The sequence below is a fragment of the Cynocephalus volans genome, chromosome 1 (genome assembly GCF_027409185.1).
Source record: "Cynocephalus volans isolate mCynVol1 chromosome 1, mCynVol1.pri, whole genome shotgun sequence".
Lineage (NCBI taxonomy): Eukaryota > Metazoa > Chordata > Mammalia > Dermoptera > Cynocephalidae > Cynocephalus > Cynocephalus volans.
In genome coordinates, this window is record NC_084460.1 from 40,601,798 (window position 1) to 40,623,217 (window position 21,420).

At 44.8% G+C, this 21,420-nt stretch overlaps 1 protein-coding gene and 1 pseudogene across 2 annotated transcripts; one reads left to right on the top strand and one right to left on the bottom strand.

Moving 5' to 3' along the window:
- Positions 1–3,305: 3,305 nt before the first annotated feature.
- Positions 3,306–9,494, top strand: WFDC2 (WAP four-disulfide core domain 2). Of its 2 annotated transcripts, XM_063113608.1 has the most exons (4): positions 3,306–3,450; positions 3,993–4,130; positions 6,895–7,047; positions 9,332–9,494. In XM_063113608.1, exons 1-3 carry the CDS (start codon positions 3,375–3,377, stop codon positions 7,044–7,046), a joined length of 366 nt encoding a protein of 121 aa, XP_062969678.1. In that variant the 5' UTR covers positions 3,306–3,374; the 3' UTR covers position 7,047; positions 9,332–9,494. The 2 variants fall into 2 exon arrangements, with proteins under 2 accessions (XP_062969678.1, XP_062969684.1); XM_063113614.1 differs by lacking the exon at positions 6,895–7,047.
- A 1,038-nt stretch (positions 9,495–10,532) lies between these two features.
- LOC134374909 (large ribosomal subunit protein uL18-like) overlaps positions 10,533–21,420 on the bottom strand; it is a 62,963-nt pseudogene continuing 52,075 nt past the window's right edge.

A 21,420-nucleotide genomic window follows, 5' to 3' on the forward strand; every position in this document is an offset into this window, starting at 1 on the left:
CCCACTTTTAAATCTTGGCGACTAATTTAAATTTTAAAAATGTACTAATAATAGTACCTTTTTATGTACTATTATTATAAATGTGTGGGCTAATAATATATGTGTTCTGGCCAGATTTGCAATCTCTGGTTTGTGCTTTTCCCTTTGATCCATATAATAATCCTACAAGGCAGTTATTATAATACTCATTTTATGGAGGAAGAAGATGTAGGTCCAAAAAGTGAAGTGCTGCTCTACATCACATAGCCAGGAAGTGACCAATCCCTGATTTGGACCTAGATGCATTTGGTTCTAAAGCCTCTGCTCTTTTTACTTAAGTAGAAGAGAAAATATATGACTACACCTAGCACAGAGCCCGGACCACAAAAGCTAAATATCTGATGTCACTGACCAATGAAATTGTCTTCTCCATTCTCTACCCCACCCCACCCCATTCCTTCAGCCTCCTACTAATCTGAATTCCTGTAAGAGAGAGCCAGTCAGCACGGGAGCCCATAAGGGCCTGGGAGAGGTGACGCTGGTCAGTTTCCTGTCTAGGGGAGCTGAATAGGTCCCGGAAGAAAGCTGTGGGCAGCAGTGCCGGGGCTGAATGTCCAGTGGCCAGCTAGGTCCACAGGCTAAAACCGGCTGCTCACCAAAGTGTCCTCTGTGTGCCCTAGACTGGGTTTCAGGAGACTACTCAGGGCTGTGTCCCCACCTGGCTCTAACCCTCATTGCTGTTGACTGTTCTATGAGCTCAGAGTAAACAGCCCTGGCCCCTCCCAACAACGGTATGTCTCCAGTCCCCAGGCTGGGCATGGGAATCTGGGGAGGCATTTTCAGCCTCCTTTGTCCCCATCTGTGGGGACAATGGCTGGATGTGCTCACATTACCAAGCCCTACTCACCTGTTGTCCCAATGGTCATTGCCCCAGACCCCCTCAGGCCTCCAGCAGCAAAGACCTCCTGGAGCTTCCAGAACCTCAGCTCATAGGAGCAGGAAGGATGTTTGAAGGTACCTCTTGCCTAACTCCCTCAGTAACTCTGTTTTGACATTTACCACCCTGGATTTTAAAGCTGGGTATATACTTATCAGTCTCCTTAGTAACCAAAGACATTTATTGCACATTCAGAGTCATTTATCCAGTACCTATTATGTGCCAAGCCTGGGTTCCTATGTCAATCGGCATGAACCTACTGTCAAGAATACACAGTTGTTCCATGGCAGGAATATTACGTTCATGTTCTCATTGATGTCTTACAAAATCATCGTTTTTATAAATGACAAAATGGCAGCTCAGAACAGGGAGGTGATTTATTCAGTATCTCTCTGAGATAGAAGGTGCTCAGTTTCCCTGGGCTCAGGTTTCAGGACACATCTCTGGGTTTCAAGCTACTTCCTGAGGTCTCAGGCCCCTTCTCTAGGTCCTCCCCTAGAGGAAAGTTACTGTTGCCAGTTAGACTTATTTCCAGCACCAATAGGAGGAAAATGAGACCAGAAGGGGCTGGCTTATGCAAATCCAGTAGCTGGGCATACTCAGTAGAGAGGGGTTATATAACTCTGGTAGCTGAATGACCTTCCAATAGAGGTGCTAGAGAGCACAGAATATTCTTGAATATGTCTGGTGCATGTGACAGGATTTGACCAATGAACATGCTCCAGAAGAGGACGAATTGAGCACGTGCAAGACTATGTTATACAACTGGGAACCACAGCCTTAATTGAATATTCATTAGATGGCTAAACTATAAAAGCTGAATCCCAGCAGAAGGCAGCGCTGTTGCTTAGGCTCCTGGAGCTAGTCCACACTCTGCCTGTGGAGTGTGTATTTCTTTCTTTTTGTATCAAACTTACTTTCAGCAAGCAGCTGCTCATTCTCTTGAGCCAGCCTGCAGTTTGTCCTGAACTTTAAGTATGTATTTCTTACTTTTGTGTTAAACTTGGTATGGGACCTGCTCAGTCTCTGGAGCTATGCCACACTCTCTCTGAAATCTGTATCTCTTACTCGTTATATTAAACCTGTTCCCACTTTCTACTGTGACTCTGCTTTTGAATTCTTTCCTGTGGCAGTCAAGAATCTGTTAAGAGGACGGGTTGGGTTGAGGCCAGCTATAGGGGCCCTTGGATCCTACCTCTGACATAACCTCAGGTGGGAGGTGGTGGAGGTAAGTCAAGACTAGACCCTGTCACCACAAGACCAGTCCCAGAGGGCTCCTTCTGATAACTTTCTCTTCACCAAGTGTCTTGCCTTCTATGTGTCACATGGTAGGCACCCAGTGAACATTTATGATGGAATGGAAAAAACAAGGACTTGGAGGGAAAGAGACCTGGGTTCAAAAACCTTGTCTGGGGCCGGCCCTGTGGCTCACTTGGGGGAGTGCAGTGCTGGTAGTGCCGAGGCCGTGGGTTTGGATCCTGTGTAGGGATGGCTGGTGTGCTCACTGGCTGAGAGTGGTGTGGACCACTCCGTGCCAAGGGTTGCGATCCCCTTACCGGTCAAAAACAAAAACAAAAGGAAAAATAAACAAACAAACAATTAAACAAAAAAACCTTGTCTGCACTGCTTCATTTGGGACCTTGGGTGGGGGAATCCTAAACCTCTGAACATTCAGTGCACTTCTCTTGTACAGCTGATGATCACTATAACTCTCTAGCCGTTAAGTGTGCTGGGAAGAGTCAAGGAACACGGAGCCTGGCACAGAGTCAGCCCTGATAGGGTGTTGGTATGGAAAAGAGGGAGAAACACCCACCCCAAATGGCTCCAGACTGTTGACAGGTGTTTCAACTTCATGGTCCTGTTTCTTATAAAATGGGTTCATTTACTAATAACAACTGCTTTTACTGTAGCCCGTACTATGTGCCCTGTACCACTGCAGTAGCCTTCCATCACTAATCCCTAAAAGGGGATCTGAACTCTGATCTGGCCTACCCCAAATCCAACCACTTAATCCCCATGCTCCATTGCCTCCCGGCGGGCCCTGCCTTTTCCTCCCCCCCCCCCCCCCCCCCGACCGGGTGCATTTTGGGGAGACCCCCCGAGTCTGGGAGTGGGAACCCAGGAGCCCTGGGCCTGGGCCCTGGCGTCTCGCTGCCCTGCCCTCAGGCCCCAGACAGAGGAAGGGAGAGAGCAGTGGACAAGGGGCCGGCTGCGGCTGGTCCAGCTGCTCCCAGCCTGGAAGCTGCTTAGGTTCCGGGTTCCCACCGGGGCCAAGTGAAACACCTGATCCCGGGGGATTGTGAAATGGCATGTAGTGGCAGCCCGCCCCGCGCCGTCCGCCGAGCTCTCTTACTCCTCCTTCCCGGCTCGGCCCCGCCCTTGCCCCACGCCCCCAGCGCGCGGTTAAATCCCCCCGGCCCGCGGCGGCTCACACCGCACCCCGCCCCAGCGCAGCACCATGCCCGTCTGTCGCCTCGGCCCGCTGGCCGCCGCCCTCCTTGGCCTGCTGCTGCTGGGCCTGCGCCCAGTCACAGGCGAGTGAGGCGGGGGGAGGCCGGGCGCCCAGAGGGGCCGAGCCTCGAGAGAGCGCGGGGACAGAGCCTCGCTCGGGGCTGGGGAAGGGGGGGTTCCTGGGGCGGAAGCGAGGAGACCCATGAAGACTCAACTTTGGGGACCGGGCCCAAAGCTGTTGAGCCTTGGAGCTTAGGGTGTGGGGTGCAGTGTGCTGGAGGTGGGGACACCGCTGAAGACTGAAATTTGGTGGTGGGGGGGCTCTGGGCTGAAGACGGAGACTCAGGCTGAAGGGGGACGGCCTCTGTGGAGACATCACAAGTTTCTAAATGCTCAGTTGTGCGGGGTTCCATAAGGACGGAGATTTGAGGGCTGTGAGGTCAAGGGTTAGGGAACTCCTGTATCCCCAGAGACTCCGGGTCTGCAGATGGAGCCCTCTGGGAATTCCTGGGAGAATTCCTTGGAGTTGAGATTTTGGGAGCAGGAGGCGGGCATCCTCTGCGACTGGGGCTCCGTCACCTCCCACCCCCACTGACCGTCCCCCTGCCTCTCCTCCCAAGCACAGGAGCGGAGAAAGCCGGCGTGTGCCCCCAGCTGCAGGAGACCGCGCAGTGTACGCAGGAGTGCGTCTCGGACAGCGAGTGCGCGGGCAACCTCAAGTGCTGCCGGGCCGCCTGCTCCAGCGTCTGCTCTGTGCCCAATGGTAACCCCGCGGCGACCCGCGCGGGCTGGGAGGAGGCGGGGGCGCCCGGTTCCGGGAAGAGGGGCGGCGCCGGACCCGGGGACCCCAGGGAAGGTCGAGGCGGCTGAAACCAGATCCGCCCGTGCTCTCCCTGGCCTGGCCCCGGGGGAGACAAAGGCGTTGCTGAAGCGCAGCCGAGGGGGAGGGAGGCGCCCCCACCCCAGCTGGAGCCGACTCTCTGGTGCATGACGGGCTTCCGGGACGCACAGTCCGGACGTTATTCAAGGCGGCCGTCCAGGGGCCCTGGGGACCCGCAGTTTCCTCCTCGGACCTGCTGGAGCGTGCGGGGAAGCCCAGGACTAGCGTCCGAGCTGGGTCCCGAGGCCCGGGCGCTGACTCCTCTCTGAGTCCCAATCCTGGGGCTTCCCCCACCTCGGGAGGAAGGGCTGGGAGCGCCTTGCCTGGCCCTTCTGCCCGGATTCGTTCCTCTGTCCAGGCTGAAAGGAGCTTTACAGATTGGGAAAGTGCCCAGCTCATCTTAAAGATGTGGAAGTGAGCGTCAGAAGGAGAAACGTTCTTGTCCATGGTCACGCTGTCAGTGGCTGCAGGAGACGTAGTGAGGGTTCAGCTGTTGCCTTTCCCGCTTGTTGGCTGGGTGGTTTGAAGAAAGTCGGGACACCTTATCCTTATCCCCCTTCCTCGTCTTTAAAACAATCTCTTCCACCCTAAGGACTGAGTGAGAGAGAGCTTGTGTGCTCCATCAAGCGTACTTGCCACAACTCGAGTCTCTCCACCGAGTTGGGGGGACTCTGATCAGAGCAGGAAGTGGCCTTAAACAGCCTGTATTCTAAGCTGCTCGTTTTCCAGAGGGAAAAACAGGATTGGAGGCAGGGATATGACCTGGGAGGGGGGGGTACCCAGATACTGTATCTACTGGTCTTTATCCAGAATACAACCCCTGTGATTTTTCCTGTTTGTTATTTCCCCAAAGATGCCAGCACAGGCTGGGAAGGTTTTAATTAAGAAACCCAGATGTGAATGATCAAAGAGGTGAAAGGCGGAGGGAGGACTGGCCCACCAGCTTCTGGGTCTGGAGGTTCCTAATTGGGACCACAGAGAAGAGGACCAGAAAGAGAGATGGCGATTGGGAGAGAAAGCAAGAGGCAGACAGACAGATGAGAGAGGTGGAGGGGCAAAAGACCCTCTTTGCTGTGAGGTGTCTGAAGAGCTTGTTCTCTTGTCTCAGATGGGCAGACTGAGGCAGGAAGAGGTACAAGGCCAGGTGACCTCTTGAGCCAGGGAGGGAGCCTGGAGGTTTGAATCCTAGTTTTGCTGTGTCCTAGTTGTGTGATTGCAAAATGGGAATGATAATCGTAAACGTTACAGGATTGACATGAGGGCTAAATGAAGTAATACATGTAAAGGGCCTCATAGGTGAGTAGATACTGTATACACAGTGGCTTGTTTTGTTAGTAAACCATTCCCTTACTTATTCCCTTTTGTCCCAGGGCAGCCCAGTGTTGAGAGATCCTACCCTTTTCAAGGGAATGGATTTCTTTGTACTAGGAAATCAGGACTCTGTCAGCCACTCTCATCATCCTCTGCAGCTAATCACTCAGTTCTGTGACAGTGTTTTACTTTTGGCTGGGCCTGGCTCCCCTCTCCCTGACTTAGGTGGGGTGTGCGTGTATGTGTGCGCGTGTGTGAGCGTAAATGGAAGTTAGAAGGCTGAGCTCAAATATTGGTTTTACTTCTGATCAACAGTGTAGTGTTGGATAACCCCTTCACCTCTCTGTGCCTCATTTTCCCAATCTGTAACATAAATGAACATGGTTCGAAAAGTCCCCTTCAGAGGAAATATTTGATGTGAGGACTAAAGGAGATAATAGGTTTCCACAGAGATTATTGTAAGTGACACATCTCTGCAGCGTTAGCTGTTAGTGTGTGTGTGTTAGTGGAAGAATGTGTCATTTCATCTGTGCAGGAATGGATGTGTGTGTGTGGAAGGCCATGGTGTTGAGTGATTGTAACTGGGAGTGAGTCTGTGTGAGTGAGTGAAGATTGTGAGTGTGTAACCCCTCACATGTTCACTGCACTTTACAGTGTACGAAGCAGCATAATATTACATAGTGGTTCACACGCAGACTCTGGAGCCAGATTTCCTGGAGTTCAAATCCTGCCTCAATCCTGTAATACCTTAGGCAAATTCCTTAACCTCTTGGTGCCTCAGTTTCCTTATCTGTAACAAAGGAAATATTAATGGGCCCCTCCTCCACTTTTAGGATGATTGGGAAGATTGGATGAGTTAATTTGTATATGCCAAGTGCTTAACATAATGCCTGGTACATAGTGGGAGCTAATTAAGTGTTCACTGTTATAATTACTCATTATTATTATTACAAAGTAGTTTGATCTTTCAGGGAGAAATAATATGTGTTTGTCTCCACTGCTTTCCTAACAACCCCATGATGTGAGTGGGACTGATTCCCTGTGACACCTAAACACACTTGGCTCTGGGAGATATCTGGGCCTCAGCCACAAAGTTAGAAAATGGCAGAGCTGGGACTCAAACTTTGGTCCTCTGATTCCAAAACCATTTGGGAGCAGGAGGAGGGCTTTGCAGATCTTCCTGGGGCCCCTGAATGCAGCTCAGGCTCCCAAGAGTGATGCAGGCAGGCAGCTCTGCTGTTTGTGAAGCCAGGGTGAGGGGCAGCAAGGATCATGCTTAGGTAAGTGTTCTCCCGCATCCCCTCGGCCCACCTGCCCTTACTCCTTTTCTACCCAGAAAAGCAGGGTTCCTGCCCACAGATAAAAGCTAACTACCCCCAGCTCGGCATCTGCTTCGACCAGTGCCAGGTGGACAGCCAGTGTTCTGGCCAGATGAAATGCTGCCGCAACGGCTGCGGGAACATGTCCTGCCTCACACCCACGTTCTGAGGTGGGTGGGAGTGGGGGCGGAGGAGAAGAGGCACATTGATGCCCAGGTGTGATGGTATCTGCAGCAGGTTGATAAGGAAGACCTGGGGCAAACAGACTACTGCTCATGTATCTGTCCATTTACTTTCATTCACTCAACAAATGTTTATTGAGCATCTCTCGTGTGCTGCACACCGCTTAGGTGCTGGACTCCCGAGTGAACAAATCAGACAAAAATGTTGCTCTGATGGTGTTTATGTTCTAGTGCGTGATACAGTAAATAAGCAAGTAGATTTTGTCGTATGTTAGAAGGAGATAAGTGCCATGAGAAAAGGAAGCCGGAGAATGGGGATAAGGAGTACAGGTAGTGCGGGGAAAGTGAGGAGCGGTATTGCTTTTTTTATGTGGGGCAGTCAGTGAAGGCCCTACCGAGAAGGTGGCATTTGGACAAAGACTTGGTGGAAATGAGGGAAGGAGCTGTGGGGATATCCAGGGAGAGTGTTGTGGGCAGAAGGGACAGCAGGTGTGAAGGCAGGAGCATCCCTGGGGCACTTCAGGAAGAGCCAGAAGGCTGGAGCCAAGCGAGCAGGGAAAGGTAATAAGAAGAGAGAGCAAGAGGCAAGTGGAGAGTGGGGCAGCTCATTTGGGGCCTTACAGGCCATGGTAAGGACTTTGGTCTTGACCCAGAGATGTTGCACCCTTGGAAAGGGAAGTGGTCTGGCTGACTTGCTGTGTGGAGAAGAGACTGTAGAGGGGTGGGGCGAACCCAGGGAGACCCATTGGGAGGCTCCTGTGAGAGACCAGGTGAGAGATGACCTGGACCAGGATGGAAGCAGGGGAGAGAAGTGGCTGGGCCTGGAACATATGTGAAGGTAGGTGGGGCAATATTTGCTGGTGAATTGGGCTGTGAGAGAAAGAGATGATCTCCTTTGTTTAACAGACAAATAAGTCAGGAGCTGGGGGCAGGGGTGGGGTGGGGAGCAGCTGTATCCTGGGGGAGGGGACAATGGCTGGAGGGATTGGGGGGTAGGAAGCTCTTTCATTGGTTAGTGGGAAGCAGGAGAAGAGTTAATCTTTACCTTCGCCAAAGAGCTTGGCTTTGCAGAACAAACATAGCAGAGATCGGTCAACTTTAGTTCAGTTCATCAAATGTGTATTTGAAGTGTCAAGGACTTATTCTGTGACAGGCCAGGGCTAAATTCAGCAAAGGAAAAGATTGTGGAGCCTCCCTTCCCCATAGTTAAAAACAAAACAATACTAAGTTATAAAGTAAGAATAAAGAAGTAAAGGGAGAAAAAAAAAGAAAAAAAAAACCAATGAAGCCAATGCTTAGACTGCCAATTGGGCGACCCAGCACTGGGCCACAAGCTCTGTGCTCAGTGCTGGGACAGAAAGGTGACCACTGCCCGCCCTAGAGCTTGCAGTCCAGTGGCTGAGGTGGATGGATGGAGGGTGGATCCTCCCCGAGTCTGTAGTCAGTGCCTTGTGAGAGTTGTGGGAAACAGGAGGAAATGGGCAGAGGTGGGGGTAGGATGGAGGAGAGACACAGGGAAGGCTGCCTGGAGGGGCGGCCCAGAGCCAGTCCTAAAAGATGAGTAAAAGGTAGGTAGTCTGAAGTGCAGCGGGGAGGTTCAGGCATAGGGAACAGAACGAGCAAGAACTTGGAAGTGCCCTTTGGTTGAAATCTCTTTGTTGTCCTGTGCTACATTTCACAAGAGCTCAGCAAAGGAACCTGAAGATCACTAATTCCAATGGTGCACAGATGAGGAAACGGAAGCCCAGAGAGGGGGGTGTGCTCTTTAGTGCTTCAGAGGGAACCACGGTCGCCCCAGGGCCCAGAGCTCTGCAACAATGCCAACCACCTCTTGCTTCCATGAGTGCAAACTGCAGGGGTGGGCTTTGCAGTCAGGAAGACCCGGGTTCACGTTTCACCTCCCTAAGCCACAATTATTTTTGTTTATAAAATGGGGCTTACCAGGACCTAGTTTATGCTAAGGAATGAAGGCATGGTGAAAGTTTCTGGTGGTAGAGGGATTCTTATGGAGATGAAAGGTCATGCTCCTCAAGAAGGCCACAGTGGTCAGTTGGGACCATGATAGGCCTAGGGGTGTCCTGGGGATGGTCTGAAGCAGAGAGGATGAGTATAGAATGTGCAGAGAAATGCAAATAGAGCCCCAAGAAGGGAAGGCCTTGCTGGGGTGGGGTGCAGGGTGGTGGTTGTTGGTTGAGGGATTAAGCTGCAGTTACCCTTCCCCAGTATGATGGATATTGTTGTTGATGGTATTATTGTGATTTTCCTCCTCCAGCTCCAGCCACCACCAGCCTGAGGAGTGGGGAGAGGAAGTTTCTGCCTGGCCCTGCCTTTGGCTCAATCCTAGCTGCTCTCCCCTCTTTCTGGCCTCTGCCATTCCCTCCTGGGCTGACTACAGCTTCTCCCTTTTCCAACCAATAAAGTGACTGCTTTCAGCACATTCTGTTCCTGTCTCCACTTACTTGGGTTGAGGTGGGTGGGTGAGTGGAGGGGCAACCAGATCATCCAGGCACCAAGTCCAGGGAGGGACCAACTCTGAAACAAAGAACACAAATCCAGGGCTTCTCTCATGTGCTAGCACTTTCCTGGTGGATGCTCACACCAACTCTGTGAGTATGGCTTTTACTCCCCCAGGATGATGGATGAGAAAACTGAGGCTCAGAGAGGTGCTGGAATGTCTCCAAAGTCACTCAGAATCATTGCCAGGCATTTTGATAATAGTAGCAGCAGGTACTAGTGCCAGACACAGTGCTTAGGAGATTTGCTTATGAGATCTCCTGGCTCCTCAAAGCAGTCCTCAGAGAAGTTAGTAACAGACTGGGACTCCATGAGGTTACTTGCCTGTGGCCACACAGGAAAAAATGGTAATGGCAGTGTCCTTTGTTGTTGTTTAAAGATGGTAGTGTGACTGGTTGTGGGAGTGGGGTCCAGTCCCTGGCTCCATACCTCAGATCCCTGGGCAGGCCCAAAGACACTGGCAATGTGCCTGGTTGACCCGAGGCATGTGCCAGGGAGCATGCCAAAAACATCACCTCCATGTGGGTGGCCTGCCACAGCTGCCACAAAAGTGGGTAGATGCCACAACCACCATGAAGATGGTCCACCAGCCACTGGAGTGCATTGACACAAGGAAAGTCACCAGCAGAGACTAAAGAAAAGAAGAGCATATTTCTCTCCACAAAGCCCATTCCAGAGTGACAGAAGAAGCATCTGCTCTATGATAATATTGGGGGACCTGAACACACCTCTTAGCATTGGACAGATCATCTAGGCAACAAATCAACAGAGTAACCATTACTCTTTCAGAAGGAGAGAAGAAATCTAGGGTTATCAGTGGTGGGATGGGGGAGGGAGAGGGGTATAGGGAGAGATTGGACAAGGGGCATAAAGAATAAGTACGATTTGTAACAATATACATACAAGTAATATTGATTTGATCAACATATGTCAACAGTGAACCCTCAAAATATGTATATTTACATATTAAAACCAGGGAATTGTTTTGTACTGTGAGGGAAAGACTAGCCTCAATCCACAGCTCCCTTCAAGGCCCCCAAAACTTTATTTCCAGTGGTAGTTCTGGCAAGGTCTGCATCCAAAGAGCAGGTGAAGGCACAAGTTGGCCACTAATGCTTACTACACTGTTTTACTACAGTCACCTATGCTTGACCTTCATAGATTTTATCCATGCCAAACCTACTGAGACTCCTGCAGAGCAGCAGCAGGTCAGTACAATATGCTGCAGTATAATTTGTCTGGCCAACCTTCACACCATGCTTTGAGAGTTCCTAAGACTACGTTGTGCAGACTATCATATCCCCTTCTACACAGGCAAAAACAGCCTGACAAATGATATCTCTGCTGGTTACACAGACTATCATCCTGTGTTTGGGAGTGTTGCACTTATTTCTATCCAAGGTTACCAAGCATTTATGAGCATAAGTAATCAGTTTTACCTTCTTGTGTTCTAAATTCCACTTGGTATCTCTTAAACCAGGCTTTATTCTTGACAATTTAACAAACCCCATCCTGTTGAACACAGACCCACATCCGCAGCTTGACACAGATCTGCAGGTTCAGCAGCGCTCCTGGGGAAAAACCCTAGGACCTTTTTCTCTTTATTCTTTTGGATCAACTTTTTTAAAAAAAAATGAACCATTTGGTTATACATATTTCTGGGATGCTGAGTTGACTATCAATATTTGTGTACAATATGTGATGATTAAATCAGAATAATTAGCATATTCATCTTTACTAAATGTAATAATTGTGTTCATTAACCAATTTCTCCCTAAACTTCCTCCCCCTGCCTCTTTCCTACCTCTAGTAACCATAGTTCTGTTCTCTCATTCTGGAAGTTCAACATATTATTGTGCTTGATTCCTTCCTTCTTTCCTTCCTTCCTTCCTTCCTTCCTTCCTTCCTTCCTTCCTTCCTTCCTTCCTTCCTTCCTTCCTTCCTTCCTTCCTTCCTTCCTTCCTTCTTTCCTTCCTTCCTTTCTTTTGTAGCTCCCACTTACAAGCAAGGACATGAAGTATTTCTCTTTCTGTGTTTGGCTTATTTCTCTTAACTTTCTCCAAACTCATCCATGTTGCTGCAAATGGCAGAATTTCATTCTTTTTCGTGGGTGAATAGTATTCCATTGTGCATATATACCACATTTTCTTTATCTAGTCATCCATTGATGGACATTTAGGTGGGTTCCATATCTTGGCTATTGTTAATAGAGTTGCAATAAACATGGTAGTGAAGGTATCCCATCAACTTGATGATTTCCATTCCTTTGGGTATATACCCAGTAGTGGGATTGCTGGATTGTATGGTAGTTTTAACTAAGTTGTTTGAGAAAGCTCCATACTGTTTTCCATAATGGCTGTGCTAATTTATATGCCTATCAACAGTGTAGAAGGGCTCTCCTTTCTATGCATCCTTGCCAACATTTGTTATTTGGTCTTTTTGATAATAACCAGTATAACTGGGGCAAGATGATATCTCAATGTGGTTTTGATTTTCATTTCCCTGATGATTGGTGATGTTGAGCCTTTTTTTCATGTACCTGTTGTCTATTTGTATGTCTTCCTTTGAGAAATGTCTATCCAGTTCCTTTGCGCATTTTTTAAAATTGGATTATATTTTTTACAGTGAAGTTGTTTGAGATCCTTGTATATTCTGGATATTAATCCCTTGTCGGATATATAGTTTAGCAATACTTTGTCCCATTCTGTAGATTGTCTTTTTGGTCTGTTGATTGGTCCCTTTGCCGTGCAGAAGCTTTTTAGTTTTATATAATCCCATTTGTTTATTTTTTCTTTTGTTGCCTGTGCTTTTGGGGTCATATTCATAGAGTCTTTGCCCAGTCTTACATCCTGAAGTGTTTCTCCTGTTTTCTTTTAGGAGTTTTATAGTTTCAAGTCTTATATTTAAGTCCTTAGTCCATTTTGAGTTGATTTTGGTATACGATGAGAGGTATGGGTCTAGTTTCATTTCCCTACATATAGATATCCAGTTTTCCCAGCACCATTTATTGAAGAGGCTGTCCTTTCCCCAATGTATCTTCTTGGTGACTTTGTCAAAGATAAGTTGGCTATAAGTAGTGGGTTGACTTATGTATTCTGTACTCTGTTCCATTGGCCTATTTGTCTGTTTTTATGCCAGCACCATGCTGTTTTGGTTCCTATAGCTTTGCGTTATAACTTGAAGTCCATTAGTATAATGCCTCTGGCTTTTATTTATTTATTTTTGCTTAGGATTGCTTTGGCTATTTGGCATCTTTTGTTGTTCCATATAAATATTTGGATTGTTTTTTTCTGTTTCTGTGAAGAAAGTCATTGTTATTTTGATGGGGATTGCATTCAATCTGTAGACTGCTTTGGGTAGTAGGGACATTTTCACAACATTAATTCTTCCGATCCATGAAAATGGTATGTCTTTCCATGTTTTTGTGTTCTCTTTAATTTCTTTTGGCAGTGATTTGTAGTTCTCATTGTGGAGAATGTCCTCAGTTTCAATTTTTTGGGATAGTTTCAAAAGGATTCCTCTTTAAATCTTTGGGAGAATTCAGCAGAGAAGCCATCTGGTCCTGCACTTTTCTTTGGTGGGAGACTGGTGATTACTGCTTCAATCTCATTGTTTGTTGTCAATCTGTTCAGGTTTTCTATTTCTTTTTAGCTCAGTCTTGGCAGTTCGTATGTGTCCAGAAATATATCTATTTCCTCAAGGTTTTCAAATTTGTTGGCATAGGGTTGATCATAATAGTTTCTCATGATTCTTTGTATTTCTGTGGTATTACTTGTAATGTCTCCTTTTTTATTTCTGAGTTTTGTTATTTGGGTCTCCTTTCTTTTTTTATTTAGTCTAGCTAATGGTTAACCTCTTCTGTTTATTTTCTCAAAAGCCCTACATTTTGTTTGATCTTTTGTATAATTTTTCTTGGTCCCTATTTCATTAAGTTCTATTCTAATCTTAATTATTTCTTTCCATCTAATGATTTTGGGGTTGGATTGCTCTTGTTTTTCTAGTCCTTTGATGTGTAATATTACATTGTTTATTTGAAATATTTCTATACTTTTGATATAAGCATTTATGGCAATAAACTTCCCCTTTAGTATTGCTTTTGCAGCATCCCAAAGGTTTTGGTATGATGTGTCTATATTTTCATTAGTTTCAAGAAACTTTTTGATTTCCCATTTAATTTCTTCTTTGACCCATAGGTCATTTGGTAACATGTTATTTAATTTCCATACTTTCTGAAGTTTTACTTATTATTGATTTCTAGTTTTAATCCATTGTGGTCAGAAAAGATACTTGAAATGATTCCAACTTTTAAAATTTGTTGAGACTTGATTTGTGACCTAACATGTGGTCTATCCTGGAGAATGTTCCATGTGCTGATGGGAAGAATGTATATTCCATAGCTGAAATGTTTTGAAATATCTGCCAGGTCCAATTGATCTAAAATGTAGTTAAAATCCTGTGTTTCTCTGTTGATTTGTTGCCTAGATGATCTTTCCTTGTTGAGAGAGGGGTGTTGAGGTCACCAACTATTATTGTAATGGGGGCTATCTCTCTCTTTAAGTCTAGTAGTGTTTGCTTTATATATCTGGGTTCTCTAGTGTTGGGTGTGTATATATTTATGATTGCTATATTCTCTTGCTGAATAGATCTCTTTATCATTACATAATCACCTTCTTTGTCTCTTTTTGTAGTTTTTGATTTAAAGTCTATTTTATCTGATATTAGAATAGCTACTCTTGCATGTTTTTGGTTTCCATTTGCATGGTATGTCTTTTTCCATTCCTTCACTCTTAGTCTGTGTGAGTCTTTACAGGTGAGGTGAGTTTCTTGTAGGTAGGATATAGTGGGTCTATTTTTTAAATACGTTCAGCCAGTCTATGTCCTTTGAGTGGGGAATTTAGTACTTTTACATTTAGAGTTGTTATTGACAGGTATTGTCTTATTCTGGCATTTTATTGATTTTTGATGGTTGTTTTAAATATCTTTTATTTTATTTTTTATTTTTTTGCCTTTTTTTGTTTGTCTTCAGTGTTTGTTGTTTTTTTGAAGTGGTATGATATAATTTCTTTCTCCTTCTCATTTGCATATTTGCTCTTCCAGTAGGTTTTGTCCTTTCTGGCGTATTCTTGGTGGTGATTGTCAGTTTTGGGGTTCCAGATGCAGGACTCCCTTGAGGATATCTTGTAGGGCTGGTCATGTGGTACAGAACTCTCACAGTTTTTGTTTTTCTGGGAAATATATTATTTCTCCTACATTTCTGTACTATACCCTTGCTGGGTATAGTACCCTTGGATGGCAGTTTTTTTCTTTTAGTACTTTGAATATATCATTCCATTCTCTCCTGGCCTGTAAGGTTTCTGCTGAGAAATTTGCTGTTACTATGATAAGGACTCCTTTATAGGTGACTTGATACTATTTTCTTGCTGCTCTTAGGATTCTCCCTTGTCTTTGAGTTTTGACAATTTGACTGCACCATGTCTCAGATAAGACCTTTCTGGACTGAAACTGATTGGGGATCCTTGAGCCTCTTCGATCTAGAAGCCCATATCTCTCCTAATACTTGGGAAATTCTACTATTATTTTGTTGATTAGATTTTCAATGCCTTTCCCTTTCTCCTCCCCTTCCAGAACACCCATAATTCTGACATTTGTACACTTAAGGTGTCTTATGGCTCTTGTAAGTTTTCTTCATATTCTAAAATTATTTTTTCTTTTTTATCCACCTGGATTCTTTCAAAAAGGCTTTCTTCAAGGTCAGAATTTTTTTCTCTGTTTGCTTTAGTCTGTTGCCTAAACTCTCAGTTGTATTTTTTTATTTTGTTGAATAAATCCTTCAGTTCCACGAGTTCTGCTATGTTCTTTTTTAAAGGTATTTATCTCTTTATAAAGTTCCTCCTTCATATCCTGGATTGTTTTTTTCATTTCATTGTGTCATCTTTCTGAGGTTTCTCATATCTCATTGAGTTTCCTTAAGATTCTTGTTTGGAATTCCTTTTCAGTCATCTCATAGGTTTCCTGTTGTTTGGGATCTGGCACTGGAGAATTATTGTATTCCTTTTGGGGGTGTCATATTTTCTTGTTTTTTTATATTTCTAGTATCCCTACATAGATGTCTGGTCATCTGGTTGAGCAGTTGCTTTTTCTAATATTCATGAGTGGCTTTTGAAGAGAGAGACTCCCTCCTGTAGTTGTGTTTTATATTGACTATTGGGTTGGGTGTTTAGTATTGGTTCCAGGTAGACACAGTAGTGTAGTCTCTGTGCCATTGCTTCAGCCATATTCAACATCAGAGTTGTCTGTGAGTGCTTCTGTGACCTAGGCACTGGGGCACTCAGTAGTTCCTTGCTGAAGTAAAGGACATTGGCTTAGGTCATCAAGGTTGTGGGCAAGATCTTGGGTTCTTGGGAGAAGTGCCTGGATGCCTTGTCACTGTTTGGCTGAGGTGGGTGCTCCTGAGCAGCCTTACTGTCACCCTGGCTAATATCCTATAACCCTGATAGGAGCTCTGGATGATATGAAGATCTTCAGTTTAAATTGATGACCCTGGTCAGGGTTCTTGTGGTTTGGAATTAGGATCTTAGGCTTTAAGGGGGATAATGGGGTGCTCAGCAGCCCCTCAGCTAGAGAGTGTGACTCAATGGTGTCACTGGGGCTCTGAGAAGAGATCTGTACCTTCTAGGGGAGGCATTGAGGTACTCTGTAGCTTTGCTGTTGAAGTGGACAGCACTGAGTTGGGTCACTGGATTTGTATGTGGGGATCTGTAGTCTCAGGAGGGACACTGGGATAGATGCAGTACTACTGTTGAAGTGGGGCAGTCTGGGTGAGGTATTAGCAATTTTGGGTGGGATTCTTCCTCCTCCTCCCCAGAGGGATGCTGTAGCCCTCTATAGCTGTTCAGCTGGATTAGCCACTCTGGGTGAGACTGCTGAAGTCATGCATAGGCCCTTGTGACCCTAAAAGCATTGCTAGAACATTCCAGATATCCTCAGCTGGAGTGGGCTGTCCAGCACAAGGTCACTGGGACTGTGGGTGGGCTGCTGTGCCCCCAAGAGAGATGCTGGATCTCTTTGAGGCTCCTATGCTGGGGTGGGCAGCCCTGAGTGGCTTCATTGGTGCTGCAGGTATGTGTCTGTGCCTGAGAGAAGCATATGAGTCTTTCACTCTTTGTGGCTGCATGAATTACTTTGGCACCTCACCAAAGAAGGTGGGGTTGCCAGTAGAGGCTAGATGCCCAAATTAGGTGTTCACTGACTGTAATGTTTGTGCACTGACCCCCTCCATCCTGAAGGTTGTACCCTCATTGCACTGGGCTGTCCATTCCCAGGGCACAAGGCAGAAGTCAAGGGTTGGTCCAGGTTCCAAGCTTGCTGCAGCAGTCTGGGACCCGGAGGGTGGGGGCACTCTGCATGATTTCTTCCCCAGGCCATTGCAGGCACACATGCCCACAGCAGTTCCTGACCCCAAGTGCATGACTACATGGGCAGCTGACTTCCCCCCATGTGTTGGGCCACTAGTCCTCTCACCTTCCCATGAGCAAAAACTTCTCTTGAATCCCCACCACACTGGGTTGGGGAATGAGGCAGTGATGGATGGCCAAGAATTTTTATGATCTCTTTATGGTTATCCTGAGTTTCCACACTCACCAACATCTCCACTACTCCCTTGATGTTTCCCAGCTCTCTCTTCATTTTCTCATCCAAATGTAGTTATGCATTTCACGTGTACTCTGTCTTTGTGGGAGAGATGAGCAATGTCTCCTTCTAGTCAGCCATCTTGCTCCACCTCTTGATCAACTTTTCAAGCCAAGTGATTGATGCAGGTCAGGGACTCTACAGGTCTTTGGTTGAAGAACTGAATCTTGCTAATAAGGGGAGTGAATTAGCTTGGAAGTGAATTCTTCCCCAGTTGAGCCTTGAGATGAGACTGCAGCTCTAGCCAGCTAACACTTAGATCCTGAACCAGAAAACTAGGTAAGCCATGCCCAGATTCATAACTGACAAGAACCATGAGATAATAAATGAGGTTATTTTAAGACACTAAGTTTTGGGGCAATTTGTTAAACAACAATAAAGTACTAATACACACCACTTTTCTAAGCTTAAGTTTTTCTATGTCCAGTGAGGAGTTTGTACTAGATGAACCCTACAAGTTCTAACACTCTAGGATTTAAGGTTCACACGTAGAACCTAAGATGATTCAGGGAGTCAAAAATTCTACTAGCATGGAGTATAAAGTAAGCTGAGATCTTGGGATATTTTAGTGTGTATTAAGTCAAAAAACGTTTAGCATCTTAGAGATGATATAGTCCAACTCTCAAATTTCATAGATGGGCAAAAGGCAGGAGCACACCTGGGGACCAAGGCAGTGGCTGCAGGCAGCCCCCACAACCTGGCAGAAGGCAGGAGCATGCCCAGAGACCTAGGCAGGAGTTACAGGCAGCTTCTACCCCCCTTACCCCTCCCAGCAGAATGCAGGAGCATGCTGAAAACACCTCTTCTATGTGGGTGGTCCACCACAGTCACCTCCACAGCCACTTCTGCCTCAGGGGTGGTTCAGTACCATGGTAGCAGCTACAGCCACAGTGCTTGACTCAAGGACAGTCACCAATGGAGATCAGAAAAAGAAGAGGAAGCCTCTATCCTTAAAGCCCATCCAGAGTAATAGAAGCAGCAACTGCTCTACCAGATGACCAGACAGCCATGTAGAGATACTAGAAATATGAAAACACAAGAAAATATGACACGATCAAAGATACATAGTAATTCTCAAGTACCAGACCCCATAGAGCAGGAAACCCTTCAAAATGACTGAAAATGAATTCTGAGCAACAATCTTAATGCAACTCAATGAGGTATGAAAAGACTCAGACAGCACAATAAAATGATATGTAAGAGGATATTTACAAATAGATTAATACCTTAAAAGAATGTAGCAGAACAACTGGAATTGAAGGATTCATTTAACAAATTGAAAAGTACAACCGACACCATAAGCAGCAGGTTAGAGCAAGCAGAAGAAAGAATTTCTGATCTTGAGGATAATCTTTTTGAAATGACCCAAGCAGAGAAAAAAAAAAAAAAGGATAAAAGAATAAAGAAATAAATGAAGAAAATCTAAGAGAGCTAGCAGACAAACTTAAGCACACAAACATCCAAATCATGGATGTTTCAGAAGGGGAGAAGAAAGGAAATGGCATTGAAACCCTATTTAATGAAATAATAGTGGAAAACTTCCCCAGTATGGGTAGACATGGACCTTCAGATCCAGGAGTCTCAAACAGCTCCAGACATATTTAATCCAAAAAGATTCTCTCTGGGACACATTATAGTCAAACCGAAAAGCTCAAGGACAAAGAGAGAATCTTAAAAACATCAAGAGAAAAGCATGAAGTCACCTATAAGGATGTGTCCATCAGACTGACAGCAGACTTCTCACAGAAACTCTACAGCCAAGAAGAAAATGAGATGATACATTCAAAATACTGAAAGAAAAAACTTCCAGCCAAGAATAGTATACTGAGCCAGGCTATCCTTCAGAAGTGAGGGAGAAATAGTGTATTTCTCAGACAAACAAAAACTGCTGGAGTTCACCGTGACCTGCAAGAAATCCTCGAGGAAGTCCTGCATCTGGATTCTGACAATAATGACAATCACTACCACAAATACATAAGAAAGAACAAAACCCACTGGTAGAACAAAAATGCAAATGAGAAAAAGAAAGAAACTAAATCTTACCACTTCAAAAATCTAATGATCATCAAAGACAAACAGTAAGAGGAAAGAAAGGAACAAAATATATTTAAAACATCCAAATGAAAATCAGTAAAATGCCAGGAGTAAGACAATACTTTTCAATAGCAACCCTAAATGTAAATGGATTAAACTCCCCACTCAAAAGTCACAGACTGATTGGATTTAAAATTTGGACCCAATAATATGTGTCTTTGAGAAACTCACCTCACCTGTAAAGACATACACAGACTAATAGTGAATGGATGGAAAAAGATATACCACATGAATTGAAACCAAAAATGAACAGAAGTAGGTATTCTTATATATGATAAAATAGACTTTAAACCAAAAACCTTAAAAAGAGACAAAAAGGCTACTGTACAATGATAAAAGGATCTATCCAGCAAGAAGACATAACAATCATAAATATATATGCATCCAACACCAGAGCACCCAGATATAGAAAGCAAATACTATTAGGCCTAAAGAAAGAGATAGACCCCAATACGATAATAGTAGAGGGCCTGTACACACCTCTCTCAGTATTGGACATATCATCTAGGCAACAAATCAACAGAGAAATACAGGATTTTAACTACACTTTAGACAAAGTGGACCTGGCAGATATCTACAGAACATTTCATCCAACAACTACAGAAATGAGGAAGAAGACATTACAACTGCTTCCATAGAAATACAAAGAATCATTAGAGACTATTATAAAGCATTATATGCCAACAAATTCGAAAACCTGGAGTACATGGTTAAATTTATGCACACATACAAACTATGAAGACTGAACCAAGAAGAAATAGAAAACCTGAACAGACCAATAACAAGGAACGAGATTGAAGCAGTAATCAGCAGTCTCCCAAAAAAGGGCCAGATGGCTTTACTGCTGAATACTATCAAACCTTTAAAGAGTATTTAATACCAATTGTCTTCATCCTGTTCCAAAAACTTGAAAGAGAGGCCATCCTCCCTACTCATTCTGTGAGGTCAGCATTGCCCTGATAACAAAACCAGACAAAGATACAACAACAACAACAACAACAAAAAACTACAGGCCAATATCTCTGATGAACATACACATGAAAATCCTCTACAAAATATTAGCAATCAGAATACAACAACAACACATAAAAAACATTATACACCATGACCAAGTAGGATTCATCCAAAGGATGCAAGGATGGTTCAACATATGCAAATAATAAATGTGATACACCACATCAACAAAATCAAGGACAAAAAACATGATTGTCTCAATAGACACAGGAAAAGCATTTCACAAAATTTAACATCTCTTAATGATAAAGACTGTCAGCATATTAGGTATAGAAGGAAAGTATCTCAACACAATAAAAGCTATATATGACAAACCCACCACCAATATCATCTTGGATGACAGGAACAAGAAAAGGATGCCCAGTCTTACCACTCCTATTTAACATAGTTTTAGAAGTACTAGCCAGAGCAGTCAGGCAAAAAATAGAAATAAAGGGTATCCAGATTGGAAAAAAACAAACTGTCCCTGTTTGTAGGTGACATGATCCTATATAAGAAAACCTAAACTCTACCAGATAACTCTTAGAGCTGATAAACAATTTCAGTAAAGTTGCAGGATACAAAATCAACACACAAAAATCAGTAGCTGTCTTCTTTGTCAATAATGAACGAGCAGAAAAAGAAATCAAGAAAGCAAGCTCATTTGTAATAGTCACCAAAAAATTAAAATATCTAAGAATCAATTTAGCCAAGGAGGTGAAATATCTCTTCAATGAAAATACAAATCACTGCAGAATGAAACTAAAGAGGACACAAAAGATGATGCAAAGACATTTCACGCTCTTGGACTGGAACAATTAATGTTGTGAAAATCTCTATATACCCAAAGTAATCTACTGACTCAGTGTGATTCACATCAAAATACCAATGACATTCTTCACAGAAATAGAAAAATCAATCCTAACATTCACATGGAACAGCAAAAGACCCTGAATAGTCAAAGCAATCCTGAGCAAAAAAAAAAAAAAAGATGCCATAGGCATAACACTAGCTGACTTCAAATTATACTACAAAGCTATAATAACCAAAACACCATGGTACTGGCATAAA